This window comes from Myzus persicae, unplaced genomic scaffold, assembly GCF_001856785.1.
Source record: "Myzus persicae strain clone G006 unplaced genomic scaffold, MPER_G0061.0, whole genome shotgun sequence".
NCBI classification, from domain to species: Eukaryota; Metazoa; Arthropoda; class Insecta; order Hemiptera; family Aphididae; genus Myzus; species Myzus persicae.
The window spans coordinates 557447-575678 of NW_019104044.1; the positions used below are offsets into that span (position 1 = coordinate 557447).

General features: G+C 27.4%; 1 protein-coding gene and 1 long non-coding RNA gene across 2 annotated transcripts in view; both read right to left on the reverse strand.

Annotated features, from left to right (window-relative positions):
- Positions 1-7193, reverse strand: part of LOC111037939 — a 20885-nt gene extending 13692 nt beyond the window's left edge. The window contains exons 1-2 of the long non-coding RNA XR_002604927.1: positions 6952-7193; positions 6789-6860 (exon numbers count right to left, since the gene is read on the reverse strand). This is a non-coding gene — a long non-coding RNA (uncharacterized LOC111037939). The remainder of the gene's footprint in view (positions 1-6788; positions 6861-6951) is intronic.
- Positions 7194-13423: 6230 nt separating this feature from the next.
- Positions 13424-15988, reverse strand: LOC111037987 (zinc finger MYM-type protein 1-like). Its single transcript, XM_022320890.1, has one exon. The coding sequence runs from the start codon at positions 15986-15988 to the stop codon at positions 13424-13426; it is 2565 nt and encodes an 854-aa protein (XP_022176582.1).
- Between the last annotated feature and the right edge of the window lie 2244 nt (positions 15989-18232).

Genomic DNA, 18232 nt, shown 5'->3' on the forward strand with positions numbered 1-18232 from the left:
GCGGACACAGTGGTGGGCAGCTATAAGTGAGAATTGTCTTTGCAAAAGCCTATTAAAGTACATAATATATTAGCCCGGGGGGATCAAACTCGCTTCCTGCGATGGTTCTTACAATTCAAATTCAAAACAACCCAGGATCAACATTGTAAAACCTTCTTGGCTGTCAAAATATGACAAAGAGACAACGAAAAGTTGTCCCCCGCACATCACCACTCCACCAACCCACCCGAATCAATTGATAATAATATTAATGGTCATACTGTAGCATTGTGTGTATCGTTGATATTGAAGAGACGTTCGTAATTATTGTATATTATTATTATATGTACATAATTATGTAGGTATGTACAGTACATACAGACACAATCGAACGTCGTTTATAATAGATCAAACCACAGAACTGCGTTTACATTATTTGACTCAACAAAAAACCGTAATATACCAAGTACCTACTACATCGTATATTATATATCGTTATAGGTAGTCATATAATTGTACAATTTAACTGCCAGAATTCAATCAGTTATATTAGATCTACTGTTTACAAACAATGCAAACTGTTACAAAAAAACATATTTTATATGGTAAGTAGGTGTACCAATACCAAAAATATAAACAGTAAATAGTACTTCGCTGAAACTTTTAGACCAATGAACCAAAATATGTACTAATTTCACTATTAATTCATGTACATACATAATATGCTTGTAAAATGTAAAATAATGAAATGTAATAAAATGTAATATAAGGTTAGTTATATTATACTTATACTATTTTACTATTCAATCAAGTACCTATAAAAGATACATTTACAACATACGTTGGTCATGGTAAATGTGTAGATAAAAGCAAGTATTACTTATTAAATAGTTTAATTATTATAGTATAGTCACAATAATAAACTGCATAAGTAATTAAGGTAACGCGAATAATTCTTGGACGGGGAGGTCCACGATAATAAACTCGAATTTTGAAAAAAAATCGGAGCAAATTCGTTAAATATGATAAGACGGAACCGATGCGAAGAGACGAAAAAAAATTTTCGAATTATCACGGCCGCCGCAAATTATCGACATCGCCGGGGGACGGGTTCGAACTCGGGAGACCCCGAGTTATTTGTCCTATGCCTACACCTACCTAACCGCCTAACGAGATGACAACCGGAGTCAAATCTACGACTCTTAAGCCGCGTCGCCGTCCACCCGAAACGGCGTCTGCGTCCCCCGAAGGGCGTCCGAGCGGGGGGATCGACCGCGTAGGGAAGCGGACGACCGTCTCGACCGGCTTCGGACGTTCAAATCGGTGAGATTTGCGAAAAAAATTGAACTAAAAAAGTATTTATGCCCGTATATAGCGATACCTATAACTCTCGTTTCCGCGTCGCCGCTCGTCCCCGGGACTCGTTTTTGAATTGAAACGACTATAGATTTAGCGGGGAACGCGAATACGTATTCGGCGGGGAGGAGAAAAGTCCGAAACGCGACTCCGTACGGGAAAAAGTCGCCAAAAACCGCGGAAATCGCGACGACGCCGCGATATATAACGTTTGCAAGCCCTGGTCTTAATATTAATATTTATATCATAACAACACTATTAAAAAAATCCTTGAAAAATTAACAAAGAAAACACAGGGAAACTCTTAGTAACAGTTTATCAATATTCGTTTTTCTAGAGCAACAAGGTACGTAAATATTATGTTGTTTGAATGAATGACAGAATGAATATTTAATTATTTTATTTGTAAACAGTTTAAAATTTGTATTCACAAATTGCATGTGCTTGAAATTAAAATCGGTGCTAAATTTAACTTTTTTTTTAAACACAAGATAACTATAAACAATACTGATTGATATGCACCGACATAGTATTATCATTTCTACATAAACAGAGGACAAAAGATTAAGAGCAGCCACTGAAATCTAAATGCTTTATCCTTTATTATATCAATATTTAAAATAAACTTACTACCAAATATTAATTTATCTATTTACCGGTAGTGTGGTTCCTCTATATCACCTTGCAATTTTAAAATCGAGATAAATGTATACCCAAAGTTATGAACATTAACAGGTAGTACCGATAACATCACAGCAGTTTATCTGAAAAGCCACTATCTTGAGCAGTGTTTCCTAACTTTAAATAAAGTTAAAATATACATTATTTACCATATAACGTACATTAATAAGTATTTGTTTAAAAAAATCTTTTCTGGAAGTATCTTTTAAAATCTCTTGTCTGAGTACTTTTTTCAATATTATTTAAAATACTCATTTGAGTACCTAAAAAGTATTTGAATACTTTTACCCTAGTACATTATAAGACTTCTTATAATGTTCATCGTTGTTTGTCTTCTAAATTATTATAATATTGACAGTGGAAACATAACATTGATAACAATGTATTTAAAATGTGTTTTGTATTTGCTGAAGTAATACGAATAAAATTATATTAAATTTAAAAAAAAATCATCAATATATAAATTCTTGCAAGTGCTTGATTTTTATGGCTAGATCTTTGTGAAATTCTTTGTAATTTTGTAGAAGAACCGCGATTAAGCCATCGCTATAATTCTTAGAGAGATTCTTTTATTTATTAAATAATATGTTTATTATTTTATTTCTAGATAGCAAAAGTGAGTGCATATTGTATTATTTATTAATTTTTTTAAAATTTTTTTTCATTTTGCAATTCAACTTGTGTGATTTGTGTCTCATATGTGAAGTGGTCATTATCATACTCACATTTATTCTTAGGAAGGTACTCATTGAGTACTATTTTAGCTATGAATCCTTTAAGTCAACAAGCGGTCATATCCCATTATTGGGTAAGGCTATTGTCTATTACCACCATATCTAGATAGCCCTGAAGTATTGTTACTCTTGTACATGAAGGTGTATTTTTAAAAACGTTTGAGTCTTCGGGTTCCTTAAACTATGAAAAACTCAACTTACATTATACAATATATGATACTACTATCAATATTTTATTATATACTTTAATCGACTTTAATAACAAATACTATAACTATTTTTTTTTAGTTGAAATAGGAAAAAGTACGTATATATTTAATTTAATTTTGTGCAAAATATATTTATTACCTATCATTTAGTTGAATTTTCCACCATGACAAAATTCTTTAAACAAGATAACAATATATTGTACTAAGAATCATAAGAGTATGATCCATTACTGTTTAAAATGTATTAAAAACTAATAAATACTTTAAAATAAAACTAAAAGTAAAAATATATTATCGATATTGATTCGTATAAGGAACACAACATACAACCAATACGTTTTAAACCATCAGAACTAAAAGCGTCAAATAAGTACATGAAACCGTTATCCAAAAATACTTCACCATCGCGATTTGATTTAATTAACAACATTTTACATGTATATTTGTACAATAACTGTACGATAAGTGTTTACTGTCGTGTATCGCCGTGTTTCGATAAAGTGTGATAGACCAAAAACAAAAAAATAATAACAAAAAACCTATTGCCAAAACGATAAAATTCAATCTATAGGTAATACCTAGGTAAAATTCAATAATAATATCGATTATCGATAAGCTTCGATATTATACGATACCATTAGTTATATTATGAACATATAATATAAATGGCTGTATAATTTATAAGTATTATACTTATAAATTATAATAAACCAGAATTATTTATTTTCAATTTTTTAAAATATATTTTGATGATGATCTATTAAAATAATATTACTTATTTAGTTTATATATATTTTTTTTTTTTTTGACGTCCAATTGTCCCCACGTCCAAACGTCCAAATGGCCACGTCCAAACGGCTACGTCCTACGTCAATTTGTCCCTCTTCGCAAAATTGTATATCTGATTACTAATTTGTTGAATGAATTGAATATTTAACATTAAAACCAAAAAAGCTATTTACTTTTTTGAAATAGTTATATTAAAATTAATTGAAAATTGTCACTTTGTAATTTATTTTCACAGGGCTTTCAAATATGTACGCACAGTATATTGAAGCGAGTATGTATAATTAGGGTTCAGTTTGATTAATTTTGCTTTGTTTGTGATCGAAAAATTGCTATTTATATACTTACACAAATTGATTTCTATTCATATTTTTGGAATTGAAATCCAACAAAAACTTAAAGAATTCTATTACCAATTTATTTTGCAGATAGAGTTCCGGATAATAATTTTTCAAGAACTTACTTTTGTAGTTATCATATCAATACTTCTAATTACAAAAAATTTTTTGTGACCTTGTTAAAAATAGAGTGACATATAAACATTTTGATTAATTATTTTAAAAATAAATATATATTAAAATTTGGAAAAAATACTTTATTATATTATATCATATTCTGATATTCATATGTTACATTTTATTATATTATATTATGTATATGAACTTGGTTCTTGCTATGAATAAATACTACTAAAATAATTTGGCCCATAATTTATATTACAAATAGTTGGTATTTTATATATTATATGTATAATTTATACAATGTGTCCCAGGGCGAAGTGACCGGCTGCCGCCATATGAAAGTATACCTAAAATTACGAAGAAATAACCTTTAAAGTGAGGGTCTAACACTTTTTTTTTGAGTTATGAGCAATTTAAGCTTTTTTAAACCAAACCAAAACTATCACGGATTTTTTTATGTTAATCCGAAACTTTTCAACATTTTAACATCATTTATTTTTTATTTTTAAGCTATTTAATTGTCCTTTCAACCAACATACGCAATTAAACCAAACTTATGTAAATTATTATTATTAAATTGAAAAAAGTAAATTTTTTTTATCAAAAATTGGAATTTTTAAAATTAAATCTCGTATTACTCAAAATAATTCAATATTTAGTATGGATTATTTTAGTTCTGTATTATTCTACAGAATAATACCTAGAATACATTATAAATTTGGTTTTCATATCTTTCATAATCGCAGATTTATACGCAGCTAAACATTACAGGTCTTTTGTGATTTTAATTATTGGCAATTTATAATTTTACTTAACATCAAGCCTAACTTCGGCATAAACTCACTAGAGGTGATATAAATAATGTAATAAGTCAATTTTTTTTTTAATAAAATGAAAATAAACTAGTTCGCAATCAGGTGGGGAACACTTTGAAAATCGTATTAATTAATCAAATAAAGTATAAACATAACATTTATTTCCTTGTTATTTAATTATTATTATTATTAAACTAGTTTAAATAACACAATATTCCTTTTAAGTTTGTCTACCTCTATTATAAAAAAGTTTCTACTGGAGAGGCAAATTCAATTTTTATGAGTGTTTGAAGTTGTAATTTAACATTGGATATTCACTCGGTTTCTCCTGTATCTATCTTCTTATTTTGTTGTAGTTCAAAAACGAATGACTGTAGACACTTGAAATGTACACTATGATCACTTCTTATACTTAATACATTTTTCAAAACATTTTAACTCGTTTTAATCTGCTGACGTACATTTTCAATTTTCATTTTTTTCAATGTTAATTAATTTTTATTGGTTGAGTCAAAAAGCATGAATATTTAATACAAAACTGTTGATATATGAACAGTATAAAAATACATAAGCACGATTTTATTTATAAGCATTTAAAGTACAAAATTTGACAAAATTTATCAAATTGAAAATTGATAATGCTTTTGTAATAAAAAATTCACAAAGCTTTCAATTTTTATAGCTAAGAATTGAAAATCTATAACAAGGTAGCACTTAATCAGTTTTTCCAGTAACTTAAAAATCTAAAATATATAATAATACACTTATTGTTTACAAACATTTTGAGCCCAAATTTAGACAACATGACTTAATAACAACATAAAGAATGACGTTTGTCATTTTGTTGTAATTCAGTTCCAAAACAGCCCAAATTTACATAAGTATATTTAATATTTTTCCTTTATCACTGATAACTTAAGTATAATTCTATGAATAATATTAACTCAACTTATCGTCAAGCGTTTTAATAATAAGTAAAAACAATACAAAAATATATCCTAGACTGACATACCGTCTCCGCTCAGAATCGTTTTTCGTATACAATGATATGATAATTTATAATTAAACTCAAATTTAATACCAGCCATTACAGCGACTTTTTAGACAAATTGAATGTACAGCAGACTGTTTTTTATTTTCCCATAACTGGGAGTCTGGTAAAATTAATGATTACTTTCAAATGAGTTAACTAAGTTAAGTTGAGTTAATTTACAACATCTAAAAAAGTCTAAAGTAGTTATCCTAATATTTTTTAACGTTGTAAAATAAGCTAAGTAAAAAGTTATTTAGCAACTTCCACTTAACTTATCAAGTTATTTTTATTTTTTATTTTTAAATATATAAATATCCTATGATATGGTTTAAAATAATAAAAAGTAAATGTTTATGCAGTACCTAAGTATTATCGATAATAATATTATTATATTTACAATTGAATTAAGGATTTGATTATATATTACAAGTTTTTTATTAGATGTACACCAATAAAAAACAATTGCCATTATTGGATGCCTATTTTAATACCAGTTATAATGGTTCAAAGTCGAAATCCATATCAAAACTCAAAATATGTCAAAAAAGTTAGTGTCATTATAATAGTTTAGTACCATATAGTGCAGGTACGCAATAAATAAACTATTTAATAATTATATTTAGAGAACAAGATAGTGTATTATAAATGTAAGATCTACAAGCAAAAAAAAGAGACACTGTATAAAGTTGTAAATATTATAAATATATCCCGAGAATTGGGAAGGTGTAACTTACACATTTGAAATTGTCGGCAAAATCTTATTCAGCCAAGTGTATGAGGCCACGTATTTGACGATGATCATACATCTGTTTAAATGTGCCACTGATGAGTCATATTAAATGTGCATTTTAAGCAATCGATTTATTTTAAACATTATTTTTTTGTGCTCATACTCACTGTGTAAAATAATTTAATTATGAATAAATTGACGTAACTTGGGTTTGACTAAATGTTACTCATTACTTATTAAATTTACATCAAAACCGATTTGTAAAACTTTTTTTAAGCACCGAGTAAAATCGTTAGAACCGAAATCCATATCGAAACTCAAAATTCATATCACAGAAATTAGTGTCATTATAATAATGTAGTATACCATAGCATGTAGGCACACAATACATAAACTAGGTTATAATTATATTTATAGAACAAGATAGCGTATTAATAAATGTAAAATCTACCAACAAAAAAAAAAGTGACACTGTATAAAGTTATAAACATTATAAATATATCCCAAAAATTGGGAAGGTGTAACTGTGTAAGACTAACTTGGAACTGTGCAGCGGTGGCAGCCTTTTTGGTGCACATGGAAATTATAACCTTGATGCGAGGTTATACAGAATATAACAGAAGGACCTTACAAATGAAATAACCATTGTTCAAAATCCATATTTTTTTTTTTTTAATATACATATAAATTATTGAATTTTGTGTTACTCGCATGGGAAAGGATTTATTTTGGACATTTTTTTAACTAAGGATTTAGATTACTAACGGACTATTATAAAAAAAACCCAAACCCCCAACCTCTTAAAAAATGTTGGCCTCTGTCTGGTCCACCAGGTATCAAAATTTTGGCTCCACCATTGCTCAGCCATGACGTAAGACCCGTCGTTGTGACTTTGTATACTCCATTTATGAATATGGCAAGCAATTTGAAATAGCAAACGAGTTCTCCGAAAATGTTTTTACAAGAGTCATCGGGCTAGAAATTATGTCTTCATATTATTGTCGTCTGTTTGTTAGTAATGCACTAATGCAATATTCACATGTGAGTATGTGACACATTTGCTCCAATGGTTATATTTGATACAGTGGCTGTGACTAAACCACTAAAAATACTTTCGTTATGGTGGCCAGTGTGGCTAACTTTACGGTAAATATTGAAATTAGAGAAATTAAATTGGGAATATCAGATCTGGGAAAAGTAAAGCTCGGAAAAAAATGATTGGGAAAATCGGTTTGGAAAACTGTATTACAATCCAATTCCAAAAGTAAACTATATTTTTGATATATATTACACAAGTAAAACATGATCCAAATTGGTCAAACCAAGTATTATATAATATATATTATAAGCTATATAAATAAAATTGGAAAATATAAGCTTGTCTGTTTATTGGGTTTTCTTAATTATTGTGTATAAAAAATACTTTGTCCTGTCAAAAAACTTGAATATATGTTACAATGTAGTAATCGTTGGTAGTGGAAATTAAAAAAAAATTCGAGGGTGACTTCACAATATTTTATGATGAGTTTCTGAGATTACAATGTAGACAAAATTCATCAAATTCCGGCAAATTGGCAAATTATTTCGAATTTGATATTCATCATTTTTTTTTTGAATACGTAAATTTTGAAAATTGATTTTTAATATTATCAAATTGTTGCGTATACATTGTAATCCATAGAAAAATGTATTTAAATTTTAAATGCATAGTTACAAATAAACTAATTGTTCGTGGATAATTTTTTTTGTGTTTTGATCGTCCGTGAAAGTGTCATAAAGTTTATTTTTTGCAGTTTAAAATTTATACTATACAAGTACTTCTAAATAAAATACATAGTATTTGTCTTGACATAAAGAGTTGGCGCCATGGGGCTCTTGGCTCATTTTGATTATTGTTGTTATTGTTATTGTTATCACTGGTATTGGCATTATGGTTGTTGTCGTTATTGTTAATCATATTTTTATCGTGCATTTGCGAATGATTGTTCCTAGTTAAGCGCATCCTTTTGGCACTATTTGTGGAGCGGCCAAGGTTTGATTTCTTTGTCTTGGGCATAATGTGACCAATAAAAAAAAATCCTTCAAAATTAACAACTTAACCAAATCCTAATTAATCATTAACTAACTTAATTAAAACTGCATGATAATTGAATAAGAAGTTTCGAACCAAAACCGTAACAAAGATTTCCTCTTTTGCTTGATTTCAGTTTTATATACATAGAGATATATATAATCTTAAATTAAATTGTCATTGTTATCGTTATTTAATAACTAACTTGTTGTAACATGTAATATGTTGATACATTTCGATTTAACAAAAAATAAGCAAGGGTCGTAATAATACAGTAGGTGCGAACAAATGTAGAGGAACGAATATAATATTATAATATTGTCTCTGAGTATAACGAGCTTATTAATAACACTGATATAGTTGGGTACCTCACGGATATTGGTCATAATTTAACATTTTAAAACACTAATTTATTAATGCTCCTTTTTGTATTATACTTATAGGTACAATTTAAAATTAACATTTTTTTAATAATTTGTATAATAATTTATAATTTTATAATTTTAACAATTTGTTAATACTTAATAACAATGGTATAATCGCAAACCCCCACTGGTCATAATTTAAAATGTTAATACACTTTTATATTTTATTTGTACTACTTTTTTTTTATTATTACCATTTTAAAAAGAACTTTTTAGAAAAAGAACGTTTGGGAAAATGGTATTATGAAAAAAACTTTTGAGAAAAATGGTATTGAGAAAAAGAACTTTTTGGGGGGAAAAAAAAATGTGAAAAACAGATTGGGAATGGTGTCTCCCTACCTGGGAATTAAATATAAAAATGTCATACCTACATTAATCATTAATTCGTTTTTGCACAGCTGGCCGTACTTTTCAAAATGTGTCTACGTTTCTGCCAGCATTTTATCTTTAGCTTGTATGAACAGATGAGTAAACCTAAGTTATAAGAAATCGGCGTGGTTACTTATATTCATAAACGTTTCATATAACGACTGTACGCTAAATCGTATTGCTAAGGCTATACGTTCCTGATCACATTTTAGGTAGGTTTAACTAGTTACTACAGATTATTACTACATTATAGTTGGGTGTACTTAAATATTGAATTCAGAAAATTAACAAAGACGATTATTATTTTTTAAATAATTTTTAACAAAAATTACTTATTCGGACCGGATGATATATGTACATTTTACGTCCATATTCCCATGACCTATCTAGTATTTGTGTTGGTATTAATCATATGTTTCATACCTTGTTAAATGTAGGAACACTCTAGGGGAATTTTGTACTTAAATTTCAAACCTTTTATACATGTAAGATGTAACTTTGGGAATTGAATATAAAATTGTTCTACTTTAATTATTAATTCGTCTCTGTACAGCTGGCCGTGCAATTCAAAACGTATCTGCGTTCCTACCATCGTGGTTAGATTGTATAAACAGATGAGTAAACTTAAATTACAAGAAATCGGCGTGATTGCTTATGTTCAAAAATATTTCAAATAACAAATAACAATTGCACTATAAATAAATCATATTGCTTGGGCACTTGAAAGTTGAATTCATATAAAACTGTAATAAATTTTAACCAAAATAATTTTTGGACCTGACGATAGGTACCAATAACTGATAGACTTTGCAAATTAATGATTACTTATTAATGAGTTAACTAAGTTAAGTAAGAAATAAAACATTTTAAAAAGTCTAAAGTCGTCATCTTAATATTTTTCTAACTCTGTAAAATAAGCCAATTAAAAAGTTATTTAGCAACTTACACGTAACTTTTCGAGTTATTTTTTATTTTTTTTTGATATATAAATAGTAATTTGGTTTAAAATAATAAAAAGTGATTGTTTATGCAGTATGCATCATCAATAAAACTTTTATTATATTTATAATTAAATTATTTACAAATTAAGGTAACTTGGATTTGATTAAATGTTTCTCGTTATCGTTATGTATTAAATTTACATCAATAAAAATCAGTTACCGATATTGGATATCTATTTTAATATCAGGCTGGACCGTTAAAAACCGATATCCATATCGAAACTCAAAGTTTATATCAAAAAAATTAGTATCGGTATTCCAAAGAAAAATCGAAAACGGTAGATATTATTTACCTATTGTACCTACATTAATTTGTTAAGGAATTACTAATGAGATGCTTAAAATAAGAATATCGAGTGCAGTTAAATTTCTGACATTTTTAAATATCATTTGAGGGTCCTTGAAATTGTTTATGTATAATATAATTATAATTTATTCACGCAATAACATTTTGTATTCAATTTATTTGCAAAATCTTATTCATCCAACTGTATTTGCTAGGCCACGTATAAAACAACGATCATACATCTGTTTAAATGTGCCACTGAGGCACATTTATGTGCATTCTAAGTAATCAACTTATTGTAAACATTATTTATTTTAAGCTCATACTCACTGTGTGGTTAAGGAACATGTCATTTATAAAAGAAATCAAGAAGTTGTATTTTATATCATTCGTTCTTTAACGTTCACTTCATTTTTTTATTTTTTTATAATTTTATAATTTCTTATACAGTTATACCTATCAAATCAAAATGATTTTTTTTAAGCAGTATTTAATAACGTCGACATTCATACTATTTGCAGTTTTTATTATGCATGCATCTTCAATAGATGAGCAACAAAGTAAAGAAATAATCGGTAATGATTAATTTACTGATTTATAATGATTACATAATTTGTGTTTTTTTTATTTTGTCAATATAAATTTACCAACGATTATTTGTATAATATTTCAAAATTAATTAAAAACAAAAACTGTTTATTGTTATTTTATGATAATCTAGAAACAACAAGAACTTATACCATAGCTTACTTTTTCAAATTAAATATTCTGACATATGATTTGTAGAAACTTATTCTTGTATATACATTACGCACTAAAGATTAATTATATTGTATTAAAAATGTCTTTATTCATAACATTCGTTTGACGTAGTGACATTTTATTTTATTTTAGTCAAGAAAACATCAAATAATATCGTCAACAATTACATAAATAATTTTTTTTAGTCATAGGTTTAGAACATAATAACTACGGGTAGTTTTTAATAAATATAATGACGTACACAAAATAATTGTATAACTGATTAAATATTTTTAATTGTTTTTGTAATTTAGAGTAAATAGAAAATATTGAATAATAAAAATAATTTTCATTTTCTTCAAGTAATATTTTTAATTAGTTATTCGTAAACAAATAGTAATCGAGAATATAAAATATAAAAAACAAAATGTAATGAATTCCAAACATGTACAAAAAAGTATTGTATGGGTCTGAACTTGCACACTGAGAAAATTACAAGAAAATAAATTCTAATACTAAAAAAAAAAAAATATTATGGATGTTAATTTTATCTAATAACCTTGGGTTTTTTTTATTTTGTCAATATCAATTTACCATTAACTATTCATACTTGTAATAGAACCTAATGTGCTGAAACATTTAAAAAATAATATTATATAATATAACAACAAAAACTTTCACCGTAGCTACTTTTTTAAAATTAAATATTCTGACATACGATTTAAAAAAATGTATTCTTGTATATGTGCACTAAAGTTTAATTATATTGTATAACAAATGTCTTTCTTCATAACATTCGTTTTACGTATAGAAATTTAATTTAATTTTAGTCAAGAAAACATCAAATATTATTGTAAACAATTACATAAATAATTTTTTAGTCGTAGGTTTAGAACATAATTACAACCGGTAGTTTTTAATAAATTTAATGATGTATTCAAAATAAAATAAAGTAAAGTATTTCTTTTTTAATTCATAGTTAATACACAAAATTGAATATAAGAGATTATTTTTCGTTTTTTTTTAGAATGTTGTGAAAGTAATATTTTTAATTAATTAATTATTAGTAAATAAAGAGTAACCTGGAATATTTAAAATATAAAGAATTTAAAATATTCCCAAAAAATATTTTTATGTGTCTGAAACTTGCACACTGAGGAAATTATATGAAACTAAATTCTTAATACTAGAAAGAAAAAATATTATGGAAGTTTATTGTGCAAATAAAAGATGTCGAACAACAGAGCGGATTTGCGAAGAGAAAATTAAAAGTTAGAAGCAGTATACAACGAAACATCAGTTTTATAGAGACTATCATAAAGGTATCACTGGATAGGCAGTGCCGGCGCTAAGTATTGCGGGGCCCTGGACATAGGTATTGGCCTTTAGGTTCTCAGAGAGGGGTGAAATTTTAGCTTTTTTTAAATTAGGATTTTAAAAAAAATACAGTTTTTCTTCGAATTTTAAACACTATGTCACTATAATAATATTAGGTTATTCTTATCCTTTTTTTTATTATAACGTGTTAACACAAAATTGATTAAAAATAATAAAATAATAACTAATTATATAGGTACATACAACAACAATATATAAATATATAATTGAAATAAGAACATATTAAAGTACAAAATCATTGTAATAACTAATCTTATGTCATTGTTAATAATTGTCAAACGTCAGCCAGTGGCCTTCGCGGCCGAGGCTTATTCTAATAAAAAAAAAAAAGAACATATTAATTTTATATTAAAATATTTTTTTTCTCGATTTACTCTGAGCAAATGCGTTGATGACTTCTTCATAATTTATCGATTTTGATATCTCTTGTTCAATTGAAAGCAATGCAAGGTCCGATAATTTGTCTTGTCCAATTGAATTTCTTAAATACGACTTAATTATTTTGAGTTTTGAAAAACTTCTTTCTGCACAAGCCGATGCTACTGGTATCGTCAACATTATTCGTAATGAAATTGTAATATTTGGAAATGAACCACCAATTTTTTTTAACTCTGCCAAAGCTTGAAGAGGTGTAACTTCTTCGTCAACTAAAGTTCGAAAAATCACAATTTCCGCAAATAAATCCTGTCCATCTATATCTTTAGAAGATTCGTCCGAAAGAACTAAGTGTAGGTCTTTGCAACACTTCATTAGTTCATCGTCTTGCATATCTTTTAATTTACCAATGTGGTATAGAAAACCAAAATTATTTGAATATGATTCCAGTTGTTTAAAACGTTTATCCAATGATTTAATAGCCTGGTCCAATATGACAAAGAAATATGTTATTTTAAAATGTTCTTCTTCATTTTCAATAACTTCATCATTAGCTTCATAATCAAATAATTTCTTTTTTTTTCTAAGTCTACATTTTTTGAAGACTGATTCTGTGCCAACTAAATTTACTAATTCATTTGATTTGATTTTGGCTGATTCATAACCAATTTCTCTGTAATTTTTTAAATATTCAAGAAGACCAAAAACCAATTTGGTTGAAACACATATGTCCATGTTATGGTTCTGTAGACTTTTACTTACGATATTCGTTTCCATTAAAATGTCGTACCAAATGATCAGACTTAAAATAAATTCATAACTAGAAATTTCTTTTAATAACGATAGAGCTTCACTTCTTGCTACCAAATCATTAGTGTCATCAGAAACTTCTTCTAGAGCATTCATTATAAATGGCAGCTGAAAACGCAATGCTTTAACGCTATTTAAACGACTCTCCCATCGAGTTTCGGACCACTGTTTTACTGTAAATTGTTTACAGTTACTTTTTAATATATCCCAGCGACTAACAGAAGCTGAGAATAAAGTATATACGCGACGTAATATACCAAAAAAAGTGATGGCCCTTAGTGAGTTTTTCGCTGCATCACAGAGAACTAGATTAAGACTGTGAGCAGTACATGGTGTAAAAAAAGCCCTAGAATTTATGTTTGAAATTCGAGACTGTACTCCTTTATATTGTCCGACCATGTTAGAGCCGTTGTCATAGGCTTGACCTCGACAGTCTTTAAGATCTATATTATATATTTTTAGTTGTGAAATAAGTATTTCTGATAAATGCAATCCCGTTGTTGATTTTACATTAATGAAATCTAAAAAATATTCTTTTATCGCTGGAGCACTTTTCGTATTTTTTTCATCCATATTTACAATTCTAATAAGAATTGTAAGTTGTTCGATGTGACTAATATCTGGAGTTGTATCCATTATGATTGAAAAATATTTAGCTGTCTTTATTGAATCGATTATTTTTTTCTTTACTTCAGCTGCCATCATTTTTATGAGTTCATCTTGTATCTCATGCCCTAAATAATGAACATGGGTTTCTTTATTTTTAATTCGATTTACATGTTCCAGTATAACAGGATCGAACTTGGCCAACATTTCTATCATACCGAGAAATTTTCCATTACTCTTAGTATACAAAACGTCCGAAGAACCTCTAAATGAATCATTATTTGAAGCTAAAAATTGAATTATTGATAAAATTCGAATAAGTACATTTCTCCAATGATTTTGTTCTTTTTCGATCAACGCTTGATGTTTTTTATCGATTGTTTCATCCATTTCTATTCTAGTTTTTAATTCGAACCAAGACTTGACAGACTGAACGTGGTGTTGCGATCTTTCATGAGATATTAACTTGTCCGACACATGTCTCCAGTCACTTATACCTACTGTTGCCAAATCACTGTGACATTTTTCATTTATAAAAATTTTACAGCAAAAACAGAATACGCAATCTTTGATTGGAGAGTATACAAGCCAAACACGATCTACTTTTTCATTATTTGCTAATATTCGGTAAAATAATTTTGGAGAAAATTTTCTCTGAGATCCATCGCTTTGAATTGTAGCTGGAAAGTCGAAAATCTTTAAATGGGTAGGTCCTAACTCAACAATTTTGTATTTAACTTCTTGGCTTATATTATTTGGCCAATTTCCTGGATCCTTCCACTCATCCAAATTGTAAATAGTCAACTGACCTTCTTCGTCACTTTTTAAGTTATTTTTTTCAGTATTATCATCACTTTTAAACAACTTATCTTCATCTGCATCTAAATTATCTTTTTCATTTTTCGATGACTCGCCTTCTTTATTACTTTTTAAGTTATTTTCTTCATCATTATTATCACTTTTAAGCGACTTATCTCCATCTGAATCATCTCTTTTCAATGAAATAAATCTATTAATGGAGCCGCGTTGTTTATTAATAAACTCTTCATTCTTTCGTTTTTTCTGTCTTTTAGCACTACCCGATTCATACTTTCTAAACATATCTCGTTCTCGACCAGCCATAATAACCTATGTTTTTTAATTATAAATAATTTGTATCAATAAATTTAAAAGTTTGAAATTGTTTTGTAGTTTTACAATGATTTTATGATGATTTTATTTGAAATTACCAGTGTTGTGCAAAGATAACCAACAAATTATATTTATATATTTGTAAATAAAATAATATAAAGTTTGTTCTATTTTTTCTATTATTTGCACTTTTCTCTAATATTGTCTAAGTACATTTAGGATGCAAACAACACTTAGGCTAATAATCACTGTAATCGAAGCCTTTGAATTAAAAAAAATAATAATAATAAAGTATAAGATTATGATTTATTTTACTATTGGAGACACAAAATAAGCAAAATCTGTTTTTTTTTGTTTATTACTTAATACCTAATTATAATTTATAAAAACATAATCACTTTATAATAAAACTTTTTCTTTTTTAAACATATTTTGTTTATAATCAGTTAGTAATACCTTATACTAAAATTTAAAATGATAACTAAACAATTACTGAATAAAAATTATAATGTTAATAATAAACAAAATAATGAACATAATATAGTTGTTTAGTAGTAGTAGTTAATATATTTGTTTAGAACACGTTATAGACACGTTTTAAGTAGATTGACAAATGACAAGTATTATATGTATTATTGATATTATTATATTAGGTATTATTATAGTAACTATAATATAACTGTTATAACATGTGCAAGTTTGAAAATTTTTTATTTTTTTCCTTACTAGATTACCTAAATATTTTTATCTAGATAATGCACAAGTGCACAACACTGGAAATTACAAACTTTACTCTAAACTAAAGTGTAATAAAAATTTCATAAAATGAAAACTTACACTTGTGATATGCAGAAATATTTGAAAAAATACAGGAACGTCGAACGTGCAAAGTGGACTGCGGTCAAATACTCAATTAATGTCGAACTTAATGTTAGATAATCAAATAAATATTTTAAAAATATAGCTTTGTACCCTTCTATAATACGGCGATACGGGAATACAATACGCGATTACGATTTCGTCGTATCGATAACGATTTACTCAGTTACTCTGTAGTTTGTACTATGGCTAAATTTAGATATCGTTTTCCAAATAACTGTAAACTGGTGATAGACGATAGTCATAATATAGATTTATAATTGATCGATATAAAATGTCAATGTGTCTCACGGTATTAAGATATGATAAATAAAAATCACGGGGCCCTTTAAAGAGCGCGGGGCCCTGGACAAATGTCCCATTTGTCCTCCCCTAGCGCCGGCACTGTGGATAGGACATGCAATGAGAGCTAATTATTAAGAGCTGTGATGAAACAGGATCTGGAATAAACCAAACTTTAAGTTAGACGACACAGGAATGAAGGACTTTAATGCAATAGGAGGTGGTTTGAATCGGAATAATCTGGAATAAGATGTAGATGGTTGGAGAAATTGTTGTGAGACGTGATGGTCTAAACACTCTAAACGGCCAGATAAACTTGAAGATGTTAGGAGATGATAGTGTATGATAAAAAAATTATTTTAAAGAGGTTAATGTAATAATATTGAGTATTTATACAAAATAATAACTATTATAAGAAAGTACCATAAAAAGTGAGTTGTAAGATTCAGTGGCTCGTAATCGAATCATTTGAGATTAGTGTATCAATAAATATGAGCCATCATTTCATTAAATTTATAGTACCTATCTAAGTATAGTTGTATATAATTTGAATTTTAACAGAAATTGTGTTCCATGAAGACATTATTCGTAAGATTATTAATATTAACAAATATAATGCATTACATTTTTTTTCAAATTTTTACTAGGCAGGATTATAATTTGTAAACATTGATTTTTAGGAATTTATAGATAAATTTAAGGTTTCTTAATTTTAAATATTTGGACATAATACAGACAATTATTTATTTATTTTGTATGAAAAATATATTTGGTATTTTTTTTAAGAGTAACTTTTTAACATCATAAAACCGAATGGATTTTAATATGTATGCTGCAATCTTTATAAGTCATTCGTGAATCGAATTTAATATTTTATCCCTGTACAGAATTTTTATTTATAGGCTTTTAAGCTTTTCTCGCTCAGAATAATTAATTTAAGAAATAATATTAAATACGTTACAAGACTCACATTGATTCATTCTGTGTGGTTTTGTTCTATGATAACACTAGAATAATTAAATTTTCAGATCTGTCTACGCCAGCAATGCTTAGAGGAAACGTGCAATATGGTAT